Below are 26201 nucleotides of genomic sequence, written 5' to 3'. Positions count from 1 at the left end.
TGTCAGGCGCCTAAGCTGACTGAAGTAAGATTGTTAAATTTGCTACGATCTTTGATTATATAGGATCGCTGATCCTGTATGCTTAAAGTTTAAACTGATAAAGTTCTTGATTGTTTCTGGCGATTTCTCGCCTCGTGGAATTGACCGAAATATAGAAGTAGATCGAAAATAACCAGTGAATATTGCTGCGTTAAGACACGATCCCTAACCCTAACCATATAACCCTAATCCTAACCCTAACCATATCACTTTAACCCTAACCCTAACACATTATGATATCGCGTAGGCCTCACGAACTCTTCACTTTTAGATCCTTATTGCAGAAGTTACAATTGAAGATGTTAGGGCCGAATGTACATTATACTCTGACAACATCTACCAAAGGCCAGAACTGTGGGACTCGATGGGGAGCAGACTTTTAGATGGTGTAGCAGTATCCGTAGATGCCAAAAATGAAACGTAAAATTTCTTAATTAGACATGATCTTACAGAAAGGTAAATCGGTACAACTAAATGGATAATCAAATAGGCTTTCGTACCTTCGAAAAACTCGAATGATCACCTGTTGGTGATTTAACTGACTTTACAGGCTGGATCATAAGCGTCAGTGGGAGGCTTCAGTACTTTAGTAATGAGAATACACGTCATCGACCGTAAAGGATGCGCATAAATCACGAGGAACGGCGAAATCTCCTTTACACAACTGGCATCTGTCTTTTGCCAAAAACGGCAACGAACTAAAGAAAGAATTGTTTCGCAAATTTTAAGAAGACTTCATCTTAAAAGAGAAACAACCCATCCGTATGGGGGAATTTCCATATCTCCAAAAAGGACTCCTTGTTGTAAGTAAATAAGTAAGTAAAGACTTAATTTAAAGAGGGTAGCACTTAAATAGTATAGAAATACTAACAGACTAGTGGCCCTCTAAAATTATGTACAATACGGATGTCAAAAACTATGGCATAACTATGAGATAATATAACGAATAAAAATACAAGAGATAAGAGATAAAATCAATTAAAAGTACAAAAGTATAACTAAATCACAGAATAAAAGGATTTAAAAGCTGCTGTTCTTCAAAAATTTTTTTCCCAAGAGAGTTCCTAAAAGAATTAAGCGACGCTATTTTCCGCATAGATAGTGATAAGCTGTTCCAGGCTTGACAGGCAGTCACAGTAAATTTTCTTCCTCCTTCAGTTTTACGTTTGATAACAGGGCGAGCAATATTGAAGTTGGCATACCTAGTCTGCCGTGAATGAGTGTTGCTAGTAAGCTTAAGTAAACTTTTAAGATAGGTTGGTAGATGCCCCTGTAAAAGCTTGTATATAATACAGCATTTAGTTAGTTTAGCCTGTTCGAAAAATGGTATCCAGTTTAGTTTATTGAACAGTTTGACGGAGGAGGCTTGACAATCGGCGTCTAGAATAATTCTAGCAGCCCTCTTCTGCAACTTTAGAACACGGTTCAGGCAATCACAGGTCGTCCAAACTACATTTACATAATCAGTTACCGTTCTTATCATAGTGTTATAGAAAATAAGTCGATGTTTTAGAGGTAGACAATGTTTAATTCTCTTTAAAATGCCTATCCGCTGCGAGAGATTTTTACTCAATTTCTTCACATGAGGGATAAATGTTAGTTCGTGGTCGATTTCTTGTCCCAAAAGCTTTGCACAACGAACATTCTCAAGTTGTTTTTCATTAACAACTACCGCAAGGTCATGGTTAATTCTGGTAGAAAGTCGCTTGCCAGTAATGGTAAGCACTTTTATCTTGCCCTCATTGAGAGGAAGTTTATTAGCTGTTGCCCATTGGTCGACCTCAGAAATTGCTGTGGTCAGTGAACTTTGTAGAACACCAACGGAATCAAAGTTAGCAGTGGCGGTTAACGTCGTGTCGTCTGCGTATAGGTTGATTTGAGCCGAGCTCACATGTAGCGGAAACTCGTTAATAAAGGCGATGAAAAGCAAGGGACCCAGAATTGAGCCCTGAGGTACGCCATGACGAACACAAGTAGTGGGGGATTCTATGTTACCCATAGATACCAACTGGCGCCTTTCATTCAGATATGATCGAAACCAGATTAACAATTTGTTATCAAGCCCACATGCTTGAAGTTTTTGCAATAGAATCGAGTGATCAACCATGTCGGAAGCCTTGCAATAATCAATTAAAGTCATATCACTCACGCGATCACTGTCAAGGTTGAACAGCAGTTCGTCAATAATTCCAATAAGAGCAGTTTCAGTAATGTGACGCTTGCGAAAGCCAGACTGCTTAGAATAAATTGATACACAAATAACTATAAAGTGAGTCGTGTAAATGCCTCTTGATTACCTTGGAAAGTACTGGCAACACTGATATTGGACGATAGTTGTTTACGTTTTGTGGATCCCCACCTTTAAATAACGGAGTGACTTTTGCAGTCTTCCAGCGCTGAGGAAAAACTGATGTGACGAAGGAATAATTAATTAGTTAATAATTAATTGTGGGGCTTACGCATTCGAAACGAACGGGAGCAAAACGAACTACCCTTGTTAAGTACCTCACACTGAAGATACGCTTTGGCGAAGTGGTGATTCGCTTGCATGCGAAGCCTTTGCCCATTTTGCTTAAATACCACGTCAAAAGAATCTTTTTTGCTAACATAACTGGGGTTGAAAAAATCCTTGGATGACCATGAAGACTGACAAACGGCTTCACCGCGAAATGTCATCTTTAGAAAATAGTATTAGAAACGGTGACCAACTTACATTATCAAACCCAAACTTTCTTGTAAACCCCACCTCAGCACCACCTTTTCTTAAGGAACTTGTTCGTTTTATTTAAAAAAGCACACAAACAAACATCCCCCCTCACACAAAAACAAATTAACACAAAACTAAACAAAAACCCTTCAGACCGTAAGAATGGGGCAGGCAAGTTCGGTCTAAAGTCTCTTTGTGACAACAAAAATCCAATAAAATGAAGGAAGATGGTTCGAACTCCTAAAGAGCGATCTGTAACTCGGTTGGAAAAGTGTATACCAACGAATAAGTTGGATGATACTTAAGGTGTTTGTGACGTACGTGATATTTTGATGAACTAAATGCCAATTATGAAATTAAGAGATCCTCGCAGCTAAGAACACTACTGAAACGAGTAGTTGAAAATAGGACCTGAAAGAAATTCAGGCTTGTACGGGATTTGAACCCATGACCTCGGCGATACCGGTGCAGTTCTCTACCAATTGAGCTAACAAGCCAACTGGGGACTGGTCAATGTGTTGGGTCCAAATAAACCATCCAAGTGATGAATGATGATTTTAGATATAAGAAATTCATATATTTTCACTGCGGTGAAGAGATGAAATTAAGAGATCCTCTTAATATATGAGATATATGAATTTCATTTATGATATTATCGATTTATAATTTTTAACTAACTCAAGCCCTGCACGCTTCGAGCTTATTGAAGACGGTCAACAACCCAGAGGCAACATCGTGTACTGGTAAAACAAAGAATTAAACTGAATCCTTTGACGTTTGTTAAGACATGTTGAAGAAGGTGGCATTTCGGTTAACTTAATGCAACCTATTTTATCGACCACAAATTCGAAAGAGGATGATCGGGTATCATGTTACATTAGTTGTAATATATTGAGTCACCAACTCAAACGCTGTAAGCTTCAATCTGTGTGAAGACGATCAGCAACTCGGAGGCAAAGTTTCATACTGATAACATGAACAGTAACAAAGATTCTTCAGATGGTTGTTAAGATATCTTGAAAATGTTGACATTTCGCTGAGCCTAGTACGCACTGTATCAGCGACTACTTGCAGACACGAAAGGTACGAAAAGCATTGCGAAAGAGGACAACTGATTGTTGTATTGTTTAGACGTTAAGAAGTAGGTGAAATTTTCAAGGATGATCGAGATGCGAATCAACAGAAAGTTGCCGGCTAACCATTGGCAACAGCTTCAATTATATTACTGTATTACAACGAGTTCTCCATTTAGTAGGTCTCATTTTCCTGGAAGTATTTAAACAAGCTAATTACTCGGGAAAGGAACACGCTTTCGTTTGCAGAAATCTAAAATTAAAAACTCAAGAAGGCAGGGTGGGTTCGATTTACTACGGATATCCTGTTGCATGACAAAAGGTGCCGTTGTAGGCTCCTGTAATACTACATCGAAATAAACTTCATGGTGTGTTTGGCTGATCAATATTCTATGTAGTAGTTGGTGACTCGCGTAGCCACGAAATTAGTTTCTGATTTGGCCAATCAGCTAGCGGTTAAGGAAAACAATACAGCTCTGGTCACAATAGGACTTCCCGTGAAATAAATCACGTTCGATCGATAACTCCTCCAAGATCGTTCTCTAGTGCGTTGTCTAACGAGCCATGTTCTCTTCTGTCAAATCAATTTCATTAGATGGCTTGCTTCAACTTTCAATGCGTCCTAAGTATTTCAAAACAAGGCTTAATTTGTTGGGAATGTTGGGAATTAATTTTTACACAACACAGAGACAAACAGCAGCTATTCGTCTATTCCCCGCCAAAATTACATAATGGTGCGAAATGAGTGAATTCCGAGTTGAGACATCGTATGCGAGATGGAAGCGAAAACTACATTCGTAACAATGTAATTTCTTCTTAGAATTTGGAAAAGTTGCATTTCTCAGCATGGAAACTGAATGGAGAATGGCAAATTTCGCGATTCAAGAGACGTTCAAGTCCGGTAAGTTAATTTTATTGAATTGTTGTTACACGTAACATAATTTTCATTATGATAGCATCTGCTTATGGAACCTGTTAAGAGGACATCCGTGCAAAAATCAAACAAAAATGAAATTTTTATGGCAAGGGCCAAAAATTCAAATTGTCTCAATTTTTGCACACAAGTAGACCCTAGTAAGAAAAGAAATGCTGTGTATTTTTTCCTCAAATTTTTTCGAGAAAAACGAACTTTTCGCTCTCACCCTCTAGAATCGATGAATCGGGTCATAATACAGCCTCGAAGAAGAATAATTTACTACAGATAGCGTCCAATTTATGGTGAAACATTACTGCTCCTAAAGAAGAACTGCCTCATGTATTGTTGTCTGTTTTATTTGTTGTTGACAGAAATAAAACAGGCAAACCTTAATTTAGAAATGACCTGACCTATATTCTTCCATATCATTGGTTTGTTGAGGAACTTAGTGGCTGAAGAGTAAGTTTCATATTACAAACTAAATCTGATCGGTTGACACAGTAACTTATATCCCAGAGAACTAATTAAAAATGTATTTGAGATCTGATTGGTTCATTCAGGAACTAGGATACCTAAAATTTCAAATACACATTAAAATGGTGAAGTACATATTTAAATGGGGATGTGTTCTTGTTTTATACATAGTGGATGTAAATATATATCTGGTATATTTCAATAAAAAATAACAAATCTCACCGTTTTTGATGGGTGCTTTCCCCGACATATCTCTTCTTTAACGGACCAACTGGCACCTTGTGTTTTTTCCTTTGGGGTAAAATAGGAAGAAAGGAATTGATAATTTACTCTTCACTATCCAGCCATCTTCACCATCTTACCCCATAAGAACTTACTTTAACAATGCCCAGTTCTGTCGCCTCATCCATGATACAAACATCCTTGGGCGATTTTCCCTTTTCATTGGGTGTCGATGTTAGTTCTAAAATTTCATCATCGATGCTGTTTTGCGAATCGTCAATCGATGTGTAAAACGAATTGCTCGTAGAACTTGATTCTGCACACTAAAAGAGAAAGAGCAAAAAATTCAGCTTAAGTGGATACAAACTAAGATATGGACATAAAATACCAATTAATTTTTTTTAAGGAAAAGTTTAAGCATTCGGGGTGAGGATCCTAAAATCAGAGAGTCTTGAAAGAAGTCGAGTTCATCTTGTGCAAATGCAGTATCCGTTTCGAATTGTAACCGTCTCTATCTCTCGGCGCCAAAATGAGAACACATTACCTTAGTTGTGAAACCGCTGAGACTCAGGGGAATCACGCATGCGTCAAATTCTTAGGCGGGAATATTAATTATCTTACCGACGAAGAACTCGCATCATCTCTGGGTTCAGCGTTCATCGATATCAGTTTCTTGATTTGATCAATTTCTCTCGCTCTTTACTCGGGCTTCCGTAGGAAAGCCCGAGTCTTAAAATGCAGGCCGTTCTTTGGCGTCAAAAGGGGGGTCATAGTCTCTGGCGTTCCTTGCGTAAACCATGGAAACTGGGGATGAGAGTCCAGCAACTTGTGTTATCATGTGCTCGCTCTTCGTAAACGACATAAATTTACGGAATGCGGTGTTTTATGAAGTCTGCTTTGCAAAGATTCCTGTCTTATACGCTCATCTCACATACAAATGCGCACGCTGTTCGTGGTAGGCCCACACTAAATGATGTCGAGCGTTTTCGGAATGGGCCGGTCCACGAACTCTCTAGCTTGAAAACTAGCCAAATGTGCGAAGTTCTCACTAGTTCTCACGAGATAACAAATGAGCCATATGTGAGTTCAAACTTCAAAAATACTGGCAAAACTGTGACAGCCGATTTAACAACAAACTATGATACTGAGATGAACACCTCACTTGATGAAAAAATCAAGAATGTTCGTGAACACAACTTCGAAAATGGCGCTAACGACAGCGAATTGGATAAGGATACTGACATTAAAGAAAATTGAATAATAAGGTTGAATATCTAAGCTTAACTCTTCCATTAAATATCCTGTTTCTGTTATTGGTTTTTATTGGGTTCAACACTTGTAAAGTACGATTTGGTATTTCTTACACAATCACTATCATTATTGTACAAGCCATCGTGAATGTCGGTTGGTTTGCGCTCCGAATGGAGTTGTATGTTCTTTGTATAAGACATGATGAATACTCTTGATGATTGTGATCTACTGGAAAAAGTTGTCAATATGACTAATGTACATGAACATAATAATTTTACAGTGTCGATAGAAGTACAACAATTCAGATCGCGTTGTGCAAAGTCTGTATTTTATAATCGTACCCGTGTTGTGTGTGAATGCCATGGCTATAAACGTGATCGTGAACCAAGCAGAGTACCAGTGAGGATGTTAAAACGTGTCTCTAAGAAGATTAGAAAACTGCTGAGTTATGTAGAGCCGTTTAAGTAAAAATGCACCAAAGTCAACGAAATTCCATGATCTTATTAAAAATAATGCAACATGAAAAAAAAGTACATATAAAACAAGAATCAGGTTTATACAAAAAATGAGAAGGAAACCAATTTTTAGAGCAGGAAACTTTAACTCTTCAATGAGATATGTCTACAATTCAAGTAGAGATAAACATGGAAAGAAATATCTCAAATATTTAAGGTTCTTTTTGTGTAATTTCCCATATAGTGAGTACAAGGGTGTAATTCACAGAGGCAGTTGTGGATTCCAGGAAAACAATAAAAGCACCATATAGTCAAGGTGATGTTATTGTATTTGGACAAAACGCTGCGCAACAATATGTTCCAATGAGTTTATGTGTATTAATATACCACAATATGAAAGGAATAGGCAATCCCGATGAATTGAAACAAATAATGCATATTGGAAGCAAACTATATAGCAGTTTGTCACAATTATCAAGACAATCATTTTTACTGCTAGCAGATTTACCATAATGCCTACAGTACCAGAGGAAGATTACCAGCTAGAATACAGTGAAAGTTACCATGATAATGTCCATCTGAGCCTACCATTGAGGGATATCAATACTGTATGGGCGTGAAAAGAGCTTTTGAGTCATTGATATCAGAACAATATAGGTCATATATTTTAACAATTGGATGTATTGTTGTGAGTATTAATTACTGTGCTGATAATGGCCATTTTTAAGTGTTTGACTCACTTGCTAGAGATGTTTACGGTAAAAGTCACTCTCAAGGGACATGTGGTCTACTAGATATATCATCTACAGACAGCTTAGTGCATCACTTGCAAAGTTTGTATAGAGCAACTGATCTGTATAAACTAAAACCTTTACAAATTAAAAAAATATGATGTGGCAATAAGCAACAATGTAAGAGAGGTCTTTAAGAGATATCAGGTCAACACAAGTGTTACAGAGACCACTATTTTGCAATAGTTCTTTATTCTACATTACTCAATCATTTCACTTTGTAGTTACTGGAACTTAAATACCTTATATGCAATTATTGAAAATGGATCTCAGCTAAACGATACAGAGTAAGCACTGCTTAAAATCTGTTACCCCACCTGACAGCTTTACAAATTTTGGCACTAACATAGATGTACACCTTAATGAAGTAAGTCACAGAGAATTAAGTAATTTAACTGAAAGCAGAATATCTTTAGAGACCTTGATTTTGAGTGGCCCCACAGGATTTTTAATGTGGATTTCAAGTTGCTGTATAGTTTGTGTTTATCAACAAAATACAAAAGTAAAGCAATTATTTTCTCTTCTGACATATGAAAACAGTCATTCACCTGCAATGAAACAGGTAAAACTCATTCGTGGTGTTGATAATCTAGTAGAGAAAATTAATATTATTCAAAATAAACAGGAATGTCAGACTATGGAATATGATATACAATTTATTTGCTGTTCATGTAAAATTACTGAAATTGAAAGGAAAGACAAAGTAGTGGCCCTAACAATAATCATTGGAGATTTTATTTTAACTTGAGCATCCCATGAACAAAATAATAGAGAAACATGTTTCATACATTTGTACAAGGCCACACTGATCAATGAGTGGGATAACATCATGTTTATTAATGATTGAAAAAAATGAATAAGTTTCTGGCTGAAACAAATTTTGACAGTTGTGATAATGTGTATGTACTGATGCCTTCAATGTTAATTATTTTGCAAATAAAGCAAGTCACCTAAAGTATCAAATTTAAACAAAGTATTATTTTGGTCGAGACGCCTGTGGTTCTGGGCAGAGGTTTTCTGTAAGTATTTACTCTTTGTGGATAAACTAGTAGAGGAAATTAATAATATTATTCAAAACAAACGGGAATGTCAGACTATGGAATATGATATACAATTTATCTGCTGTTCATGTAAAATTACTGAAATTGAAAGGAAACACATCATGAGAAAACACAGAAAAAAAAACATATGTATGACAGCATGGAACCTGTTGCCAAAAAAAGGTTTCTGGAAGACATTAAAAGAAAATATTCAACTATGGATGCTAAAAAGAAGAAAGAATTACTTTCCCAACGCAATGAGAAATTAGTGAAAGCCAAATCGGTTGAATTGTGTATTAACAAGTTTAAGAGGAAAATGAGAGAGGGCCCTTATTTCATATGTACTATCTGTAATCGAATACTTTATTCGAAATCGGTAATAACATGCATAAACGAGAAGTACCCATGTCAAACATATTTCAGTATTCAACAGTCATTTGATGGAAAACAGTGTATATGCAACACATGTCACTCAAAGGTCATAAAAGGAAAATTACCATGTCAGGCTGTAGTGAATAATATGTATGTGTGTGAAATACCCACAGAACTATCCTCTTTAGAAAAACTAGAAAAAATACGAATAGCTCAACGAATAGTATTTGAGACGATTGGGGTCATGCATAAAGGACATCGAGCGTCTAGTTTACTAAGGGAAAGTAGTGCCTTAGTTCTTCTACATCTCGGGCAATGCCAAGGAGATCGTCCTTTTTTGCGAGATAAGATACGAACAAAGATCAGTGCAGGAGTCAGGTTTGTGTACATAAAGTTGCAATAAAATGTGTTTTTAAGAAAATTTCTCTCGCTTACCTATCCTCTCTAAAGTCTCTGGAGAAAATCAATGAGACTGGAGCCAAGAAACAACCTCCTCGCTGCTTTAGTTCGTTACTTAGTCCGACGCACGAGGTCTAGCTAGGTTCGTTTAACCAGTGAGATACGAAGAAGGAGCTGCTGGGACGCACTAGCAAAAGAAGGACGAATTTTGGAGGGAAATCGCTTTTAAAACAAAATTTTAATCACTAAAAAGTTCGCAGTATAAAGTTGAGTAAGCCAATCGATAGTTGATTGCGGTTTCATTCGAGTTAAAGATCTACTTCTACCAGTATACCCCTCAACATTCCCCAATCCCCGGCTACGTCGTACGTCCTTGTGGCGTTTAAGTTGTGATGGGTCTTCCATGTAACATGTGCAATGCTGTCCTTGAAACGAAGACATCTCCAAAAATGAACAGTTAAGAAACACGAGTGCAGCATATCTTTTGCGAATCAAGGAAATACACAATCTCACTCAAAAAGCTTTGGATGACGTTGTGCAGAGTACCAGTTATCTTGTCTCTACTGCTGTCAAGTCAGTATGTGTAAATATTGTCACTAAGCTTTTGAATATGGAGGAATAGGAAAATCATGTGTTAAAACATAGGATGGCAAACTTTATTTGAGCAAAATTCTAAGGAGGCAAGCCCATTTCAAAACCTTAAAACAGAAAATAGACAAAAACAAGCATTTAGAGAAATATTTGGTCTTGCTGTAAGTATAAGAAATTAAGTAGATTGTACAATTTAGGATTTGCTTGTTAATAATAAGGGAGCAAATCACTATTTTAATGAAAAGAAAAGCACCTTAACATACAGCTGTTAACCCCTTATCTCTCAGAAGTGATTAACATAAAAATTCTCTCTACAATATACATACATTATTCAGCAAACAGATAATGAGAATATTCCAACTTATCAGGGAGAAGCTTCTATCTTGATCCAGCACCAAGTCCTCATAGCTAATTAACAAGAAAATGTGTAGCAGCTAGAGAGGAGAATTAACAATTAGATTTTGGGAGTTAAAGGGTTAAAGACACCAAATTCTCCTTACAATGTTCAAAGATGCCTTAACAATTTATAGCTATAAAACCAGAGAAATAAATGTGTGGTCTCTTCTCCTCTCTTGTTTTGCACCAGCTAGGGCTCTGTTTGAGCCAACTAGCTAGGCTAACTTGGATGTTTCTGTATCACCCTTGCGAAATGGATTTTGGAATTCCTAGGAATTCCTAGGAATTTTTTCTTAGAAGTTCCCGTGCGAAATGGATTTTGGAATTCCTAGGAATTCCCATCAAACTGGGAATTCAGTTCGCAAGGGCAGTGTGACATTTTGTTGAAATGTAATAAATCAACATGCATTATGTAATGTCCCCTGAACAGGAACCTGTGAAACGTGTGCTTAGAAACTTCCATGGTCATTGACGGAAAAGTGCAGTAAGAAAAAGGGTTCAACTACATGATGAAGTCATTGAGATCCCTCTTCTTGAAAGTTTAGAGCAGTGGTTGAACAACCCCTCAATTTTGAAACAGGTAAACAGAAATTATGGTGAAGTCATTCTTCACTTTGCAGTACTTGTTTTATCATTAGGGGAACTTAGTTTTATGTGGACCAGTTCTCAACTTGTGGGAATTTGCCTGGTTGGTAATTTCCATTACTTTGCCCACTGGTATTCTTAAATTTGTTAAAAGTGAAATGTTACTGTAGTGGTGATTTATTTGTAAATTTTTACAAATTGTTTCTAGACAAAACTCACATCAACGACATGATGAGATGATTGCTGATTGTTGTGATTGTCACCGCCAGCACCATCTTTTCTCCAGGGACCCACATGCTTTAAATATTATATGATGATGTTGAAGTTGTGAATCCACTGGGCAGCAAAACCTTCATCATCATCATCATCATATTTTATTTGCCTTATTTACACAATGCAAAAAATTATTTACAGCGGTTATAACTAGAAGGCGAGGAGACTCAGGAAGCCACCGGGCTTATGGGAGAGCCACCTCAAAACATAAAGTTGGTAATGAGATATTTTTATGTCACTATATTGTCACAAGACATGAGACATCCATGCATGTACCTCAGAAAGTAAGAAAAGGTGTTTAGGTGTAGTAGTTGAGATAAATAAATGACCACAGTGTGCAGTACATTCAATATCTGTTATAGAGTAAACTGAAAGTATAGAAATGCAATAAATTTTCAAGATACTGTACAAGTCTTATTTGCATATATCGGACAGATCAGGGCTTATCTATCGACATCCTTTTTTTTAGTTGATCTATATTTATTTCCTAAGGATGGAGGATACCAGTTTACCACAAATGGGGAAAGAAAGTCTTTGAGAGGAACCATCAGCTTTGTTTCTGGTGATAATTTGCATCTCAGGAGATTGGAGGCTTTAAAATTGGAAACTGTTCTGCACTGAAGTGCAGAGTTTGCATGGAAGATGCAAATGATGTGACCTCAAAGGTAATATAATGAAAGAAAAGATGAACTATTTTTCCACTGACAATATAATGTTTTGACAGTCTATATGCAACTGTCTAAATCTCTTCCCATTCTTTTTGCACTTTTGCACTTTGTTGCCTACTCATAACTTTTTTCCTTAGGCGTTTGCTCATTGTGATAAATTTTTGCTTAACTTTCCCAGTAGCCATGTGAGAACCATTCTATGTAGTACCGAAGATACTACCCCCTATTAATGATTAAACCACCTGATCCTGTGACTTACCATGAAAAAACTGTGTTGTAAATCGTGTCTTATAAAGTTTGTAATTGAAGTGTGGTGTTGAAATCCAATAACTTTCTCATTATTCTCCACAGTTTGTGGAAGATGATTTCCAATTACGCACCAAAGCAATGTATGATCAGCAGTGCACAGCCATCGAAATTTCAGTCATGGACATTTCTTCACAATTTGGAATAAATCTGATATCAGCTCTGAACCAGTCGCGATAGTTGCATGTCATCGAAGGTCTTCCGGGTGATGCAATGCATGATGTACTTGAGGGGCGTCTTCAACATGAAGTCAAAGAACTCCTCAAATATACTTTAAATGAGCAGCAGTTTTTCACCTTGGAAAATTTAAATTATTAGATTAAAATTTTAGATTACGGTTATCCAGATGTTTTCAACAAGCCATATCAAGTGCCACCTTAAATTCCAACACTTGCAACTCTGACACAAGATACATTCATTATCATTGGATTATCACCCTGATGTACATTGTTAGTATTAATTTTGTAAGCAAAAGGCTTTTTTTTCTCCATTTTTATTGTTATGGTAATATTTGAACTGCAAGTTACAGTAATTCAAAATTTCCCAAACATTTGCCAAGTGCTAAACATCACGATCCTACCGTATCTGGTATATTTTTTAAAAGTAGCGGAATGTTTTTGTAATTGATCAATGGCACAGATACATACATATATATATATATGTAATTTATTTCACTTATGAAATTGACAAAACTGTGTGTTGGTAGTTCTGTTGATCATAATGCGATATTAGCTTCACAGATGTGGTGCCTTGGCCGTTTCCTTCCATTGATGATCTGCAGCCATATGCCTCGTGATGAAGAGAAGTGGGGTCTCTTCTTAACTCTTTTGGAAATAGTGAACATTATTTTCGCTGACACAATCACACTTGATAAAGCAGCTTACTTATGGGATCGCAAAAAAACTACACCACAACATATTGGGCTACAAAATATAAAAGTAGGAGGGAAAACAAATTTGGGTGACTTGCCGCTGTTTGTTTGATTCATGCTGACATTGGCTCTTAAGTTATTGGAATTAAGTTAATAACTCATGACGGATTAAAATCTTGGTATTCATAGTCACTTTCAATCTGGTATATCTTCGTGGTCAATTGTGACATAAAGTGGCACTTTTTAAAGGGTTTTTCATAATACCCCTATTCTGTGGAACCTGCATAGCGGTCAACCTGTATGAAGCGGTCATGCTGCCATTCCGCGTGAGTGACCACTTAACACAGGTTGGACTGAAACTTGTTTTTCTATTAGAGGGAGATTATGTGAGTAGAGATATGGATGAGAAGGTGCAGGTATTGATGTGGAAGGAAGTGAGGAGAGAAGCGGAGGGAATCAGTTCATATGCAATTCCACGAGTGCGGCTTTGAGATAGAGTTAAGTTCGATGATAAACAAAAACCAGTAGGAAAGATTTTGGTCGTGAAAAAAAGGATTGATAAAAATCAATGCAATCCTATGTAAGTTTGGACACAGTTAAAATTTGCTCCAAAACTGACATTGGAAAAATTGAAATAGAACACATCGTGCTTACCTGATGTTGGTGAAGATGATGGAGTTTGGGAATCTAAGGGTAGAGACAGAGTGGCCAAATTAAATAACTTCTATACTTTGCCCGGCTGTTCATATTTTAAAGAAGTTATTATATTCCAAGGCATCTCTCGGAACCCTGTTCATTCCTTTTAGGTCATCTGGAAGGGTTAAAGAGCGGGAAAACCTACCCAACGCTGCAGTCGTCGTCACCGGCTGACATTGATACAGAGGGAAAAAGAATGGAAGCGTCCGAGTAAGTGTGTCGCTTTTCTCTAAAATAGCAATCGGTTTCGATAAAAAATAGTAACAGAACCAAAACAAAACAGAAGAATAAGAGAAATAAAACACGCAAAAAAACAAAACAAAAAAAAGTGACAAACGACACGAAGAACAATAAGAGAAATCTTTAGACCACAAAAAGAAAAAGAGCAAACTTTGTAACAGGCTACATCTACTCTCACGAAGCTAGCCTAACTAAAAATAAAATCAATACCTTCAACATTAACGTCAAAGGTTAAGTTATCGTGTCCCAATGGATTCTTGGCTTAACAGATGTAAATTCCGCCTTCTAATACTGTGACGTTGCGAATGTTAAGCCTTGTTTCTGAATCGACATTCGACGTATTCTGTAGGAGATGGTCACGATGGCTCCAAGTTACCCAGGGGTAAGGATAGCCCTGCACTCGAGCATCCAAATGAAGATCGTTTCCTTCAATGACTTGAGGCTGTGGAGGACTCGCTCGTATTATTTGTGGAGGTTCTAAAAAATATATATATCCAACTACTATAAGGAATTTTGCATTCCTTGAGCGACAGAAAAGAAAAGCAAAGATGCAAGGAAAAAGCGACCGAAGTGATAAGATTAAATATACGAAGCGAGGAGTGGGGATGACTGATAACTATTATCATCATCATATAACACTTATATAAACATCACCTTTGGCTATATTGAGGATCGTGGTAAACCTTGTCATCTCTATTAGGTTCTTCTGGGCTTTACAAATAAACATTTTTTTATCATCCATAGGCTGTACCATCTTGATAACTAGAGTTCCGTTGGTATAAACGTCAAAGTCTGGGTCATCGACAATTGTCACTTTCGTATTTTTAACATGTGCTATCCTGAACTTGTTCCAGTGATGTTCACAATCATCGGTGGAGCAGCGGTACCAACCGATATGTTGAACATTTTCTGGATCACTGAATGCAGAGCACGACAGCAAGAGTCTCTCGTGAATTTTTATTGTAACCTCAGCACCTATCAAATAAAAGGTAATACAATTTTTTTAAAATTTTTTATTGTGATATCATAACTGTTGATATCATTCTTACTATCACCATCAATACCTCCCTTTTCCGCCGATTTTTTTTTTCAGGAGTGTTCGGTGAGCTTCTTTTTAAAAACTTGCATATAATCACGCGCTGACCGACTTTAAGCGTTCTATTTAAATAGGGAATAAATTTTAGCTTGTCGTCATTTTTATCATTGATATTATCAGCATTATTAAATTATTATCACAACAATTACTATTATGACTATCTTTACCTCTATTATTAACAACATTATTATCATTATAATCATAGTTACAATTAAAACTATGTCAAATTCTTCAACGCGATTGTTTCTCATCAGCCCGATTTTAGCAATAGTAGGAAGAGGACTTTGGACAGTAGGCCATGTGCATGAGCTGTTGTCGTGCATTTCTGAGTTAATTGTTGTTTTTAATGAAGACGTCGGACTGTTGGCTAGTTTTTCTTTCCAATATTTCTCGTGGTGGTCCGATTTTTTTAAATCATTCGCATGTCAGTCATCCTCGGAGACCCAAGGGCTGTGAGTCGATTTCAAGTCAGGGCGGATGAGCCTCTGACTTGAAACGACTCACAGCCCCTGGGTCTCCATAGATGGTTTTTCAGTCTGATCATCACTACTTCTTATTACTATCGCTATTGCTTTTGTTACCATCGTTATTATCAAAATTGTTACTATTATTTTTTGTAATGCGCGATTTATAAGGTTACTGCACACAGGGTGCCCTCGCGATCTGCTTGACTGAATCACCAATGATATGCCGCATTAAATATATGAATAAAATTTCCTAAATGCTTTATAGTATAGTTTATCGACCCACCGTATGCCGTATTGATGAGAAAAGGCACCTCGTTACATATTTGTTGACTTTATTGATACTATGGAATGTACTCTAAGAAATTTAAGTTGTCAAAACACGAGTCTAACCGTAGATTTAAATTGGCGAGTGCGATGCTAAGCCGCGCCGAGTTGAATTCAACGAGAAGTCGACCTAAATTAGTTAATCCTGGCTGAATTGATCTAAACGCCGAACTTTAAACAGCCGAAATAAATTGATCGAAGATTACTATTAGGTCATTGGTTTAGCATACGATCGCAAACATGGCGAAGGCGAGAAAAATTCCATATTAGCAGAGAAACCTTGTCTTTGTTATAACTTCTCTGGCTGCGAAAGAGTCTTTCTGCCGCCATAGTTACAGGTGACTCAAACATCTGCCGATCGGTGGGTAGATTCTGGGATTTCATTAAACAAACTAAGTGCTCTAGTAACATACCTTTGGATCTCAGTATTAAGCTCGATGAAATGAAGAAATACAGAAGAATTATTCTCAAAGAACTGTACATATCAAATTGAATCTCCGCTACAAATTGAACCAATTAATGTCGATTCGATGAACCGTTGGCAGTCGACCGGAAGTTGAAAAAAAGGGAATGTGATTTGTTGGTCTGGTCCAATGATGAACTGGGGTTAGCAATGACGTCAACCAGAAAAGGTCACACAACATCGTCTTTAATTTTAAGTTAATTGACCATTTTACGGAATAAGAGATCGGAAAATGTTATTTATTCATTTTATTGTGATGATAAAGACACGTGTGTGTCATATAGTTGTGATTCTATCGACGTATTCATGTCATAATTATCTTCATACAAGAAGCTGACGAGGTTTTTGAGTTCCTATTTAAGCATTTAGGCTTGCGAAATTTCAAAACGATGTTTTCGCTCTGGAACGCAGGAATCTCTTTATTACGTTAGAAACGGCAGAAACACATGACTGCGTCCATAGGCATGCAACCAATACATTGGTCGAACCATCCCGTAAAAGATTTGAGGTTGAACTACAATATTTCAAACTGTAAATGAAGAATTTTTCAGCTCGATTCGAGTGAATGTTAGTGCGTCGTACATAAATTATATTACTCCCTTGCGAGTACCAGGAAAGGCAAAAACGCCCTGATGGTCATTTCATAGGCATCCTCTTCTCTGGGAGGAAGAAAATAAACTAGGACGTGAGTGAAAAAAAAAAAAAAAAAAGAAAAAGGTAAACGAGCATTAACAACAAAAATTCATCAAAAAAAAGGGGTAAAACAGGACACCCAAAGAAAAACGGAAAAAACTGAGACAAAGGAAAAAAAGAAAGACTTTCAAAAAACTCAAAACGTTTTTTGACACAGATGATAAAATTGTGTAAGTACCTCTTTGCGTTGACAAAGTTGAACATAGAAACTCTCTAATACACCCAAAACAGAGAGATCTATATCAACATGATGATGATATTGATAACGATGATAAAACGATGTTAACGATAATAACTCGATATGTATCGTTTCATTCATTTGATTGGTTGAATACGACTAAAGCTGTCAAAAATGTCAAATTATCAAAGTTCACAATCTGCATTAGGACTTGGCTGTAGCGACTGATGTGGACTTCCACTCAACGCATCGGGAAGGATATCAGAGCAAGCTCTTAATTGTTCACTTCAAGGGCAGAAGATGTAATTTCCGAGGCTTGCTTTACTGCGATGACCGGAGATCGCTGTATCTCTGATAGAGCACGCTCTTTCAATAAATGAAAGCGCGCATTGTATCCGAGCTTTACTATGATATGTCTTACACCCCATTCACACAAAAGCAACTAAGTTTAAATTTGCTTTCTTCATGAGCTGCATGTTTGTCTACTTGGATCCCACGGAAAAAGTATTTTTTAGGTCTTTCTTTAGGGTCTCGTTCATCCTGTTTAACTGAACGTGTTCTGTATGAATCTGGTTTTAGTATTGAGGTCTAACTAATGATCAAGTCAAAAATTAAAGATCTCATTCATTCATGGGAAGCTTTTTTTTCTCTCAGGGACCCTTATATCGTGCCATTGGCCAATACGCCCAATGTGATCCTGTTTTGAGAAACATGCTACCGTTGATACTTGCATAATAGTTTTCGCAAAAATTCACTATACGTTTTCGGCCAATCAGAAAAGAGATAGTGAGCTGAATGTATAGTGATTCTAATTATCACAATAGTTCTTATTATCGTTATTATTATCACCTTCTATGGATATTTGATATTTTTTTGGACGTCTCGGACTGAAAAGTCCGCCAGCTCGCTTACAGTAACTTGCCGTTGGCAGTGCAACTCGAAATCCAAACTCTCAAGGATGAGAACGGAAAGTTTATGAAACAAAATAAATGCAAGATAAGAAAATTTTATTTCCAACTTCTTACACCGAAAAAAAAAACAGAATTTTTAAACACCATAAATGCATTCTTATATGCAGAAAGTGGAGCTACGCCATTGGTGGGAATATGGTGACAAGAAAACAGGAATAAATTAGTTGAATGAAAAGTGCTTGTTGATTCCGTGGGGATTAAGGGTGCCGAAATGGAAGATAAATTTTTTTTCAAGTGTTTTACGGCTTTCTGAACTTCCTAGATGTAAGGAAAGGCCGCAAACTACCACAAGCTGTTTAGAGTGATTAGGAAGATTAAGAGCGACTCTCTGTAAGGACCGAGTGAGATTGAGGAAATGTGGCACAAGGTCGGAAAAATGGATCTCTTGATATTTCGTCCACAGATAACCTATGGTATACTAAAAATCTTGATATAAGTCTTAAGTTCTAGAGTTTTTACATTTTTGAGAAAATTACGAACAACCGTCGACCACCCATGAAGCCGAAAAATCACAGAAATGAGGTCAAATTTCATTATGAGATAATCGAACTCGCGTGAAGCGCATAATAAATTATGGTTTTCCTCAGTTTATAATTTTATTTAGGAGGTATTGCTTAGCTACCTTGATGATATTTTAGACTTACAATAGTAATTCCGAATTCTTGGAGAGCAAGCGAAGAGAACCGAAATTTTTAGACTCTGAAAATCAAAGATTCCATACCGTTTTCAAACATCTCAAAACATACTCGGTATTACGTATAATTATTTCAAAATTAAATTCTAGCGAGTACAAGAGCTGTTTTTGAACGTGATATAATTTTTTTCTTGGCAAAAGTTATTTTTGAGGCGATTGGCCCCATGCAAGTTGACCCAATTTGACCTTTCGAAGGGATTTTGTTTCACCAGCCTGAATGTAAACAATTCGACTTGCCTTTGCTCGCTATCTAGTAGAGTATGTCGCTCAAGAGCACGTTGGTGTTTCCCACAGTCTAAATGCCGCTGCATTAATGAATATCTCCCAAATAGTTTGACACAACCCTCCTCAGGACAGCTGAAGATCGCCGCGTTACTGTCTTCCTCTTCGAAATGCACTGGTGGATCTGGATCTCAAACTGCTGCTTTTATGCGCCTCTCCTTGACAGATGTAAATGCGCTTGACTAAGAGCGAGTAACTTTGGTAAGGGTCGGTAGGTCAGATGGGGATGGGCAATGCAATTTGTCTGTAGGGATGAGTTTACCATCGCCGATACTATACGCCCTCCAAACTAGTAGCCCCTCTTCCTTGTACTCGACATTACTGAGCTGAAGATAGCACCTTGGGACTTGGACAGTCTCACACAATGTTACGTTAACACCAGGAACTCCACCAAAAGAGAGTATCGCGTCTCTTATCTGCTCAGGCGTCTCGATATCATTTCCAGCGTTAAGATAGATCCTCATGTGTGACTTTATTGTCGCAGCCTTCCGATCTCATGCCCCCTTGTGGATCAGAAAAATCTAGACGCCTGATCTTGACACCTTCTTCATGGCCAAGGGCTGCTGCACAGACGAGAGTGGTTCCACAGTGGTAGCAGCCGGCATTATCCTGCCGATAATAGACGATCTTGAGCCTGGGCATGACGATCTTGAGCTGCCGAATAACATCGGCCATAACGGCAAGGACTGCGCTGGTGTCTTGACTACAGGACTTGAAAACGTGTGCGAACGTTAGTATCTGCAACTCCCCACCCTCTCGTCTTGTGGCAACTGTCAAATGCCATGGGATCCCTCGTTTACCGAACCAATCGGTCTGACTTTCTCTATACTTCCGAGGAAGATATTTCGTTGCCTAATCTTGAACGCGTAAACCAAATGACTCATCAATCGCTTCCAAAAGCTGTACTCTGGCGCCATCCTGATTGACGGAACGGAGGAGATGAGACTTCTACGCCAATAAAGCGGTCTTTGCATTCTTAACTCGGAAAACAAGTTCTTCCTTCGTGTTGGATGTCATGTTTTGACTTTGCGCAACCAAACCTTCCTCGATATCATTTAAAGTTGATGCCAATGTAGCGCAGCGCTCACACAAGTCACCGTGATCGTGATCACATGTGGCCTGGAACGAAGGTTCCTTCGCGTCGCTTAAAGCGCATGACCTGCAGTGATCCGCTGCTGTAGAACTCTAGGAAACGTGGACCTGCAATAAACGTTTGAAAAAAGGTATTATTGAGAAGCGCTGCTTTAAAGAGTGCTAGGCAGAAAGATAGAGAAGATTTAAAATGACTGTCAGACTTGCGTTCACTTCGTTTTCCTATTGATTGAGGGACTTGGTCTGTTGTCAGTGAGCCAATCAAATGGCGAACCAAACCCAAAAAACGCAAGTCAGACTTATTTCGCCTCCTGATTGATTTGTTGTTTGATGGGTTCCGCTCCTGGTTGGCTGAGGAATATTATTTGCGGTTAGTTCTACAACAGTCAAGTGAAATCCGCTCTAACATTTTGTTATCATATGTTCCGATTATATGGACCGATTGGCACGCCTATTGAGTTAGTCCTTTCTAGTAATCAGCCTTTGAGTACCAGACAGTAGAGCCATGAAAATTACAAATATTTAGCGGTAAATAGCGCCAACTGAACAACAACAACAACAACAACAAACAATAAAAATGATGCTTTTTAATGGTATTTCGATTATATTGCTAGCAGGTGGTAGAGGGTGTTTTTTTTAACGCGGAAAACTGAGAGTGTGTGACCGCAGACGCCATATTGAACGCACAAGACAAAGATTTGGGACGAGTGACATAGAGAGGTATAGGGGTATCTGCCTAACGCAGGTCACACCCACCTTAAAGTCGCTTTTAAGGTACCGCTTGCTTGCGCGTAGATTATTTTCCTGCTGTTTCGCCCATCCTATGCCTTGTCCTACATCTTCAAGGGTTTCAACAACATCACACAGATCATCAAATGCTTCCGCACCTGCAGCACTAACATAATTGAGGGCTTGAACCGATGTCCGAACAGACGCAGTGCACTTGCTCAAAATCCGCAGAAGGGTAGCGCGGCTTAATGGCGTGAACCCAGACTCCTGGCAGTAAGTCATGTACTGGGTGACTATTCGCTCTGGGATAATCATCCGTATGACGTTTGGAACCTTGATAGTCTCTTTCGTCGATAACATGATTGTTCTTTCGCCAAAAGGCAAATCTTGGATAATATGAGGACTAGTGATGAACGCTATGAAGTGGTCCATTTGAGCAGTGGATACTCTCATCCTTGGCGTCGGTGCTGTTAGCACTGGTGCTCCCCTTCCACCTTCTAAGCAGTGGCTTCTGGCCTCAATAAAACGATACTGAGATAGATCGGGTATCCAGTGTCGCAGCTGATTCAGTGTCAACTTATCTGGCATAATGGACAGGATTTGCCGACGCGTCTCCCAGCTGTCGGCTACACAGTGGCACTCGGCGAGTGCGCTCATCATGGTCTTGTCGACTGAACTGCTTGTGGCTTCCTCTCCGTTACATTGTAAGGTTCTTTGTAGGACACCAGAGGAATAGACTGCCTTGAAGAGAGAACCGCTTCTTTGCAATGCCGCTGTAGCCGAGAAAGAATGGGACTGATTTCTCGAGTGCGCAAATAATCATTGAGTGGGTCAGTGGTCTTGGACTTTGGTTCGCGCTTTGTTGTAGCCGGTGCGCTGTCAAAGGAGATCTCCTCAGAGGAGGACGAGTCGTCGCTAGGTGGCAAATAGAAGCATCCTCTTGGGGTGGCTGGGGTACTTATGGAAATTATCTGTTTTAAACTTAGATCTCTCTCGATGGCAATCACCAAAACAGTTTTACGTGCTCTATGGTCGTACGAAAAGAAACATGTCTTCTGCGAACCCAAAAGCAAATCATATTCAGTTGCCAAAGGAATAGTTTTCGAAGAATCATATGAAAGCGTTCGTCTACTTCTGCATCGAAAGGTATCTTGTTGAACATAATTCCTAAAAAGTTAGAGGACCTATTTGCGTTACCACCTCCCATGGGCAAATTGGTAAATATAATTAATACAAATTTCAAAAACTCGCTTTGCGGCCAGTGACTTTTTCAGTTATACATTACTATTCCCTTTTATCTGGCTTTAGGAATTCGAAATAATTAGCAATGGAGCTGCGCAGGCATTTGAATTTTGGAGCTAAAACTAGATAGGATTTCCAGTTTGTTGCACAGAAAATGGGAAAAGTAAATTTGTTGCGTGTACATACACAGATTCAAAGTATTGCATACAAAGAACTCTCCTTCAAAATAGGCTTGTAATAACATAAAAAACCAAACGAAAACATTGTATGCTAGTAAGGAAGAAAATAAAGAAATGAGCAAAAGCAAGACAAAAATATCCATGCGGATGTATTTGCGGCACGTGATCATTTAGATGTAAAGATTGCGTGACACCGATCGGAGTCTATTTTTTAGATCAATTCAATTAGTTCCTTCACTTCTTGCCTCTTTTCATTGGAAACATTCAATAAAAAAACTCAATAGATACCCAGAGGAGGCTCTTTATATGCAAGAAATGGATCTAGGTCCCGCAAAAATATTGCACAAACCAGAGAAACTAAAGGTGACACTCAAAAAATGCCGTAGTCGTATGAAAAGGCCGGTGGCTGGGCACGGCAGTAAGACACAGGAAATTTAGCGAAGAACATCAAAGTTATTTGCCTTCAAACGCCCATTTGGAAGGTAAGCTGTCATCCAAGTATTATCACAGGTTTACTGGGCAGTTTCAATGGGAAATGGCAGGTCAAATTGGGTCAACTTGCATGGGGCCACTCGCCTCAGGAATAACTTTTGCCATGAAAAAAATTATATCACGTTTAAAAAAAGCTCTTGCACTTGGTATAATTTAATCTTGAAAGAATTCTACGTGATATCGAGTATGTTTTGAGATGTTTGAAAACGGTATGGAATCTTTGATTTTCAGAGTCTAAAAATTTCGGTTCTCTTCGCTTGCTCTCCAAGAATTCGGAATTACTATTGTAAGTCTAAAATATCATCAAGGTAGCTAAGCAATACCTCCTAAATAAAACTATAAACTAAGGAATATTATAATTTGCCATGCGCCTTCACGCGAGTTCGATTATCTGATCATGAAATTTGACCTCATTTCTGTGATTTTATAGCTTCACGGGTAGTCGACGGTTGTTCGTAATTTTCTCAAAAAAGTAAAAACGCCAGATCCTAAGACTAATATCACGATTCTTAGCATGCTATAGGTTATCTCTGGACGAAATATCAAGGGGTTCATTTTTCCGATCTTGTGCTGCCCCTCACGCGGTGGTTAGGGGGAGTTACTCTTAAAGTGTCTAGCGACTGGTTTGGATGCGTCCTTGTCATTTCTTTCCACGTCGCGAAGGTGTTCTCGGAATCGGTCACCTGGTCGTCTTCCTGTTTCGCCGATGTATAACTTATTGCAATAAGTGCAAGTTATGCAGTAAATAACATTGGCGGAGGTACACGTAAAGTGATCAGTGATCTTAATGGATCTCTTGGGTCCCGATATTTTCTCTACGTTATGAGTGAAAGAACAAGTTTTGCATTAAGAGCGAGCGCATTTGAAAGTTCCAAATTGGTCATTGGTTTGAAATGAACCCCTGACTTAATAGTTGCCTCTGTTTTTGTCAAGTTTGAATGAAATAAGTGGGGGTTGTGAAAAGATAGTGCTAGTCTCTGAATCGTTTTGGAGTAATTTAAAATTTTTTAAGAATGATAGATTTAACTGCGTGGTTTTGACGGTGAAATGTAAGAGTAAATGGAATGCGGTCAATGTTATCCTTCTCAGCCGTTTTTAGTGCTGACTGTTGTTGGGCACGGTGGTGGCCCGCTTGAACGACAGAGACAGGATAGCTTCGTTTATCGAAAAACTGGCACATTGCCTCTGATTTTTCGGAAAAATCAGAGTCATCACTACATAAACGACGAAGTCTGAAAAAGGTATGGAGTTCTTGACGTGTAATGGATGTGAAGATGAATACAACAAGTAACTATGTGAATCTATAGGTTTGTAGTAAACACTAGTGCATAAACCGTTGCCTTCAATTGAAATTTTGATGTCTGGAAAAGCCAAAGAAGTGTCGGTATATTTAAGAGCCGGATGAAAGGAATTGACCGCGGTTATAAATTGAGTGAGCTCCTCTTTGGTAGAGGAGGTATCGCCGATGCAATCGTCAATGTAACGACCGTAAAGTTCAGGTTTTGGGCCGTGGTATTGACTAAAAATTAATGTTCAATAAAACCTACAAAAAGATTGGCGTAGCAGGGTCCCATTTTAGTACTCATGGCCACCCCATTAGTTTATTTGTAGTAGTCATTACCGAATGAAAAGCAATTGAGTGTGAGTACTAGTTCGGCCAGACGGAGTAGTATTTCAGAGCTAGGTTACTCAACAGTGCAATGATGGAAAAAATGTTTGAGGGCCCGGAGACTTTCGTCATTGGGAATGACAGTATAAAATACAGTCACGAAAAATTTCAAGCGTGTGTTGGCTGTCCCTAATGTAAGATGGTAAAGTTTTGACGATAGGTGCCATGATTTTGTCTAAATAGCTAGAAATATGTCCGGTGGGACAACTGCAGGCAGAAACGATGGGTCGACCTGGGTTGTTAGGTTTGTGGATTTTGGGCAAAAAGTAAAGGAGTGCTAATGATGATATTTTTAGCAGTGGCCGGCAATTCTTGTTTAGCGATAAGATTGTTAATTGTATTTTTGACAATGTTTTGGTTGACTAAAGTGAGATCTTTGTCGATTTTAGCATAAAAGGAAGTGTCAGAAAGTTGCCGTAAATCTTTTTTTTGGTAGAGGTCGGCCCGCCAAACAATAACTGCGTCACCTCTGTCGGCCGCTTTAATGACTATGCATTTTTTTAGACTTTTTAGTGCCGACCACTCTTCCGAAGAAAGATTGGAAAATTTGGTGTTACGATTGAATTTGAGTTTGTTGATATCGTGGCGACATTTTTTGATGAAAAAATATAAAGATGAGAACTGACCCTCTGGGGGATTCCATTTAGACTTTCGAATCTGAAGTGTTTTGAAAGTATCTTTGTTCGAGATGTTAGAATCATCGTCTTTGTCATGAAAAAAGGCTTTCAATTGAACACGGCGAAGGAATTTTTCAACGTCTTGCTTAACTGAAAACATCGTTTGCATTTAAGTGTCTCGCGCTTATGCATAACACGGATAAAACGTCAGATATATCGAACTCTGAAAACCAAGCTTAAATCTCAACTCGTTGCAAAGGGTTTAGAGCAATGCATTAATCATTTGGAAAAAATCGATACGACAAAACCGAAAAGTGGAGCAGAAGAGAGAAATGACGTGATTCACTCAGATATGAATGAAACCTTCGTTACTGTTAGCTTGTTTTTATTGTTTTCCTCAGGAAGAAAACAAAGCAACCAAAAAAAAAAAAAACAAATAACGGTACACATACCCGAGGGAGGAGGGTCTGTAGAGTAAGAAGCCTCTGAGGTTGGAATATCACCTTCATGAGAGATAAAACATCTAATTTTAACATGATAAAAAAAAACTGTATATCAGTTAAATGCGAACATAAATTAGAGAAAGAAGGTACCAAAATAACGATGTACGAAATGCCGCAAAAAGCCTCTATTCTCTGAATCACCACC

The 26201-nt window shown here is 38.2% G+C and overlaps 1 protein-coding gene and 1 pseudogene across 1 annotated transcript; one reads left to right on the top strand and one right to left on the bottom strand.

Moving 5' to 3' along the window:
* Positions 1-6304: 6304 nt before the first annotated feature.
* Positions 6305-7448, top strand: LOC131799482 (uncharacterized; annotated as a pseudogene).
* A 5821-nt stretch (positions 7449-13269) lies between these two features.
* On the bottom strand, positions 13270-16759 carry LOC131799483 (immunoglobulin superfamily member 10). Its single transcript, XM_059117188.2, has 5 exons — positions 16666-16759; positions 15020-15340; positions 14576-14842; positions 14271-14295; positions 13270-13370 (listed from the first exon to the last, which is right to left on the bottom strand). Exons 1-3 carry the CDS (start codon positions 16733-16735, stop codon positions 14628-14630), a joined length of 606 nt encoding a protein of 201 aa, XP_058973171.2. The 5' UTR covers positions 16736-16759; the 3' UTR covers positions 13270-13370; positions 14271-14295; positions 14576-14627.
* Positions 16760-26201: the final 9442 nt, after the last annotated feature.

The sequence above is a fragment of the Pocillopora verrucosa genome, chromosome 6 (genome assembly GCF_036669915.1).
Source record: "Pocillopora verrucosa isolate sample1 chromosome 6, ASM3666991v2, whole genome shotgun sequence".
Taxonomy (NCBI): domain Eukaryota; kingdom Metazoa; phylum Cnidaria; class Anthozoa; order Scleractinia; family Pocilloporidae; genus Pocillopora; species Pocillopora verrucosa.
This window is presented reverse-complemented; position numbering and strand designations above follow the sequence as displayed.